Below are 6,117 nucleotides of genomic sequence, written 5' to 3'. Positions count from 1 at the left end.
TCAGATCATCCTCATGGCCTCCTCTGGACTCATTCTAACAGGTCCATGTCTTTCTTGTGTTGGGAGCTCCAGAACTGGACACAGAAATCCAGGTGGGGTCTCAGGAGAGTGGAGCAGAGGGGCAGAATCCCCTCCCTCCACCTGCTGCCCACGCTGCTCTGGGTGCAGCCCAGGATATGGTTATTGGCCTCTGGGCTGTGGGCGCACATTGCCAGCTCTTAGTTCCCAAGTTCTCAGAAACTCACTGCTAAAATAATCTCTTTACCAGATGACAAAACACATTCAGGGTTCAGTATCTCAGCAGCAACCTGTTAGCTGGCAGATCCTTCTCTGTTCTTTTACATGGCCCTGGTGCGTCCCCACTCATGTGAGAAAGCAGGGAGCTGTATAAAGGAGTCTCATCGTGAAATTGGAAGGTAGCTTTCAGTCTGATATAAATGTATGTCCTTTGCTGAAGGATTTTCTACCCCAGATTTGAAAAGGGAAATAGAAACCTTCATCTAGAGGCTCTGCTAATTGAACAGAGAATGGCCAGTGCTTGGAAAAGCCACGTTGTTCAGCCAGTCAAGGTGAACACTCTCTGCTAACCCTGAAACAAAGGACAGTCAGTGCAGTTATTCTCCATGTTGGCTGAATTATTGTGTCTGCTGGTTTAAAAGCCCTAGTGCTGACCACACTTTATGAACTTGCTGAATAAGGTGCTAGGTGCTTCAGTAGTGGAAATGATGTCAAGAACCCTGACGTGTTATTTTTGGCATAACGTTAGATACGAGAGGGAGTGTTGATTAGCAAAGTCTGTGTAATAGCTGAGATTTATAGGTAAAAGAAAAATTGATTGGAGCTGGTAAGTATTGTTTTTTATGGGCAGAGTGCTCTGTAATTCATTGGCAAATAAAATATTTTAACAATATGGAATATTTCATGAGAAAAATGATAGTTGTCAACACGAGATTAAATAATAAATTCTGAAAATTAAAAATGAAATTTTCAACACGAAAATGCCATAAGTGAAGAATAACCCATACCTGCTCTTCAACAGATCTTTTAGAACAAAGGTTTTAGCTGATTTTTTAGTAAGCTGTTACCTTGGAGTTGCATAGTGTGCTGAATGATGTCTTCTTCTGCCAGAAGGTCTCACTGGTGACGTGATGATGGGGTAGGAGTGGCAAGGAGATGGCCAGAGCCAGGGGTGTTGCGTTGCCCCGACGGGTACCACGTGGGCATAGTTTGGCCTTCGCTCTTTCAAACCTGGTAGGGACTTAGTCTGAGACTCACAGTGGAAGAGGGAAGATGGAGATGAGATACGAGGAAGAAATTCTTTGGTGTGAGGGTGGCGAGACACTGGCCCAGGTTGCCCAGAGAAGTTGTGGCTGCTCCTCCCTGGAAGTGTTGAAGGCCAGGCTAGATGAGGCTTTGAGCAACCTGGTCTAGTGGAAGGTGTCCCTGCTGATGGCAGGGGGGTTGGAACTGGATGATCTTCCAGGTCCCTTCCAACCCAGACCATTCTATGAGTATGATTACTGCTAGGAAGTCTAGTTTCAGTAATGAATTAATGTTTGCCAGTTGGCAGAAGGAGGGTTTTTTTTAGAAGGAAGATGAGACAAATACCTGTCTCTTGTATGAATGACAAATACCTGTCTCTAGTCTGTTGTATGAATGTGAAGAAATCTGGGATCAGGTCTGAAGAAAACAGAGCACGTAATACCAGGAGTGGAAGAATTCCTCGATGGTGAGCCTGTGATTGTAACCTTTTCTGGGTTATTTCTCAGCCAAGTATTGGTTTGGTTTTTTTTTCTTATCCTGGCTCTTCTTCCTCCCTTGGAACACAGTGCTGCCACACTTCCATTGTCCTTGCAGAAATGACTGTCCTTGGGTACCCTCCCCTTTTGATAACCCACCAGTGAATTTCAATCATCAGAGAGTGCCTGTTGTGGATACAGAGTCATACTCCATGATTTATTGGATTGTGCATATTTATGTGCTCTCACTTCATCAAGTGGTTCGTAACAACCTCTGAAGTACAGAGTAAATGACATCATGTTCCCTATTATGCATATATTTATTTTTGTTTATGAATAAAATTATAAGTAAATGAAAAGAATAGCTCTGAATTTTTTCTACCTTTAGAATTTATTGTCAGAATAAAAATAAAATCTAAAGCAATGATATTTTTGTTATTCACCTTTTGTGCTTTGGTACCCAATTCCAATTTAAGTGATTGAGAAAAGAAAGGAATTTACTCCTTAACTAGCTAACTAGCTTTATTCTCTTCTCAAGGCAAATATTTTTTTAGTTTTATTACAGTGTAAGGTTTGTTTCGGTTCCAGGAGCAGGGATATCATTAGGGCCACTGCTTGTTGTATTGTTGAAGCTTACTAAGGAATTTTCCTGTGTGATGTAAACACAAGTCAACAAGGATTAATGTTTCTTTACAGATACCACATTGACATTTCAATTAACTGTCAGGAGTTGTAGGAGGATTAATGCTGAAATATTTAGGTTTTATCTTATTATTTTAAAATCTCTTTTCCCATTCTGTCCCAAATTCATTCTTCCTTCTTGTAATTTATTACAAGCTTATCTATGGCTTCTAATAAAACTTCAGTGTGCAATTAGGACAGTCAGATTTATCTCTTGAATGCTACTAAGGTTTTTCTATTTGATTTTTATAAGCTGTCCTTTTGTTTTTGTTTTTTTTTTTCCCTGAGGCATCTCTGACACTTACTGTTACAAACCAAGATTCTACTTCCAGCACTTAAAAAAACCCCATTTATTTTTCTGGTAGTCATCTCTTAAACATGTGTATTACCATATCTGAATTAATAATAAAATAGTGTGTTGAGGAACTCTCATTTATTTTGAAAGATGAATGCAAAGTTGTGTGCAGCCCTGTAGAATTTCATCTTGAAATCTTCTCTGTATTTGTTATTTATAGAAAAGGCAAACTCTGCCAAAAAAGCCTGCTGTTCAATTCCTATCCTAAAATCAAATTCTGCCTCAATTAAAACGCTCTTTCTTTTGCAAAGCATCAATATTCACTTTTATTAGATAAAATCTAGTAGTGAAAAACTTTCCAAGCCAGTTATTATAAGCCCTAAACCCAGCAAATTAGTGAGAATCTCATACAGACCGTGCTGTTTCATTCTTCCTGAGCCACGTGTTTGCACTCACATCATCATGATTGTTGTCACTTCCCTGTCTCTGGCGCATGGACGTACACAGGGTACCCAGGGACATGGATGGAGGAGGTGTCACCCAAGAGATGGTGACAGGAATATTATTACCTGGTGGTGTTTTTCAAGCAGAATTTGTTTACTTCTCTTGATAATGTATTAGAAACATACAAAACCTATGGAAACTGCATCCCAGGTGTGTCATGGTAAGTTATAAACAACCAGGTGTCAGAAATGTCCTTCCAAAATCTCCAAGGGGCTTTCCCAGGTTTGCGATGTAACAATAATTAAGGCTGGAGGTCAATTCCATTTTAAAAGACCAGAGCAAGTGAGAACATCCACTTCCACCCTAGCAATGGAAGTAGAATCATTTTTCCTCGGGGAAGTAAGAAAATAGAATTTCAGATAGATTGAAACTTTTCAGCAGAGTATTTCTGTCCTTTTCTTTGTCTGCCTGAACATTCTTTTGTATGGAGAGAGCTGTCAGGTCTTGTGTGGGACTATGATTTTAAGTAGAAAATTGAGGCAGATTGTGTTTCTGAGGAGGAGGAGATAACTTGCACAGTACTTGTTTTGCTTTGTAGAAAGGCAAGGGGAATAGAAATGCAGTTTTATCTCTCATGAGATCTTTTTAGCCAATGTATTCATATTATAGTTATGGAATATTTTTTAATTTACATGCTAAGTAGCCTCTGTCCTCTGAATTGTGGATGCAGTTGCACTGCAAATGTTTTCAGTTATCTTAAGGCTGTGTTTGTGATGAAGCACGTGGCATTTACTGCAGTGTTCCACGTTTGATACCTTTAAAATGTATTAAATGTATCATATTTACTCTTTATTAAAGATGAAAGTTAATTAGAGTTCTTGTTTGTGTATTTACAGGAGAGAAACCTAATTCCTCAGCTCTTCTTTTTCCGTGTGGAGCCCTGAAAAGAGAAGTACTTCCTACAGTACTTAGAGAAAAAGGTTGAACTTCCTTTGGAGCCTCATTTTCATTAGTCAGTTATAAGAAAAGTTGTATTTAAAACTTGTGAACCAAATTTGAAGAAGTAAAAATTGAATTTGCTCTTATGTTGACTAGAAGTTAGAGGATGGGAGTAAAAAAGGTGAGGTGGGATTGCTGCCCACAGCTCTGGGACTGAGCTTTGGCATGAGGTGAGCAAGGTGATGTGCCTTGTTCTTCACTTGCCTTCTCTTCTGTGACTTGGAAGATAATTTATCATGGAAATGTTGCCAGATTTGACAGTTTTCTGGTGGGTTTTGAGGTCCTCTCATGCAGATGCTTTAGTATATCTTGTCACTCTAGAAATAGCTACACATCCTTCACATCATTTTTTCTGTATCTTTTTAACCTAAAATAGTACACTGAAGTGCAATTAGTACATTGAGAGTGTTTTATTGACATGATTGAGATGGATGAAACCCTGTTTAATTAGGACTGTGTGTCCCAATTCCAGGTGTACCTCTGGAAAGCCTTACTGTCTATCAAACAACCCAACACGCTGACCTGCAAGAATCTTTGAGCAGTTATTTCTCACAACAGGTATTGGATGCTGATGTAGTTTGAGAATTTTTGAGGCATATGATAATACCTAGCAGAATATACTCCTTTTTTTTTTTTCATCTGTCTATAAATGATATGTGTGGTGATAAAAGAATATCCTGCATAGGCTTCTTGTTTTCTTTGCCTGGTGACAACCAAGAAAATCCTTTAGCAAAAATTCCAGAGAGTGAGTCCCTGAGTTACTCATTATCACAATTATAAATGAGCTAAAAAGACACAGTGCCACCGTTTGAAGAAGAAAACAAAACCTTTCACACTCTAACTTTCAAAATATATGTATGTTTCAGAATGACTCAAAAATAACTTTGTATGTAATGACATATTCACTTTATTCCTTTGAGCTGGACAAGACTGCTTTTTAAGTAATACCACATCAGAAATTACATTTAGTGAGGATATTTATTGACCAGCTTTATTATTAATTTTCATTAGTGTCATTGAAATATCACTGGACCTCGTTGCTGTACATTACAAATGAGAATCCAGTAGTAATCTGCCCTACACAGTTTCAGTGTTCCTTCTCTGATTAACCAATCTATGAATGTATTAATCATCCCATTTTAAGTGTCAGAATTCCAAGTGACATGCTGTTCAGAAGTGTACTGAGATATATTTGCTAGAATTATTAATGATTTTCTCTTTTTAAAACTTCTCTAGTACATGTCATTCAGCAAGAGTCAGAGCATAGTAAAAGATTTGAAGGTACTAATAATTGCTTTGATTTTTTTCAAGGTTGGCTTTCTTAATTTTCCATTTGTAGAAGCCTTCATGATTTCTAGGGTTGATTTTATTCAAAATACAGCCTTTCCTTTTACAAAACCTTGGCCTGCTTGAGCATGTCTCACCTCTTTTTAAACTCTGTGTATTAATGTCTTGTTAAATTACCTCCTGATTTTGAAGTTCTTTGTAAAGAGATCCTAAAAGCTTCTAGCATGGGCAGTGACTGATGCACTGTCGTATCCCGGTGTGTTCCTAGGAGGGTGTTGCAGTTCTGAACCCTGTTAAAATTTAATTTAGAGGAAATACAAAAGTCAGTACATATCTGTATTTTGTAACTTTCTAAACGCTTCTTACAGAGCTCCTGGCTTGCTGCAATTAGTTTGTTTCAGTGTACAGCTGTTCAAATGAGTTTCTCATGCGCTTTTAAGTTGTTCTTACCTGATGATATTGTGGTTATGTATTTAGTGCATGGAGAGCTGACATGAAGTGACAAGTGGTGTTGGTCTCAACATCCCCAGCAGCATGACGGGCTTGGGGACGAGTGGTTGGAGAGCTGCTCAGCAGAGAAAGACCTGAGGGTGTTGGTTGAACATGAGCCAGCAGAGTGTCCAGGTGGCCAAGAAGCCAAAGGCATCCTGGCCTGGATCAGCACTGGTATGG

At 38.8% G+C, this 6,117-nt stretch overlaps 1 protein-coding gene across 1 annotated transcript in view; it reads left to right on the top strand.

Moving 5' to 3' along the window:
- Positions 1-4,740, top strand: part of UROS (uroporphyrinogen III synthase) — an 11,391-nt gene extending 6,651 nt beyond the window's left edge. The window contains exons 6-7 of the mRNA XM_010169029.1: positions 4,056-4,139; positions 4,631-4,740. Coding sequence (XP_010167331.1) covers positions 4,056-4,139; positions 4,631-4,740 — 194 coding nt within the window. The remainder of the gene's footprint in view (positions 1-4,055; positions 4,140-4,630) is intronic.
- Positions 4,741-6,117: the final 1,377 nt, after the last annotated feature.

This window comes from Antrostomus carolinensis, unplaced genomic scaffold, assembly GCF_000700745.2.
Source record: "Antrostomus carolinensis isolate BGI_N321 unplaced genomic scaffold, ASM70074v2 scaffold20245, whole genome shotgun sequence".
Classification (NCBI taxonomy): domain Eukaryota; kingdom Metazoa; phylum Chordata; class Aves; order Caprimulgiformes; family Caprimulgidae; genus Antrostomus; species Antrostomus carolinensis.
This window is presented reverse-complemented; position numbering and strand designations above follow the sequence as displayed.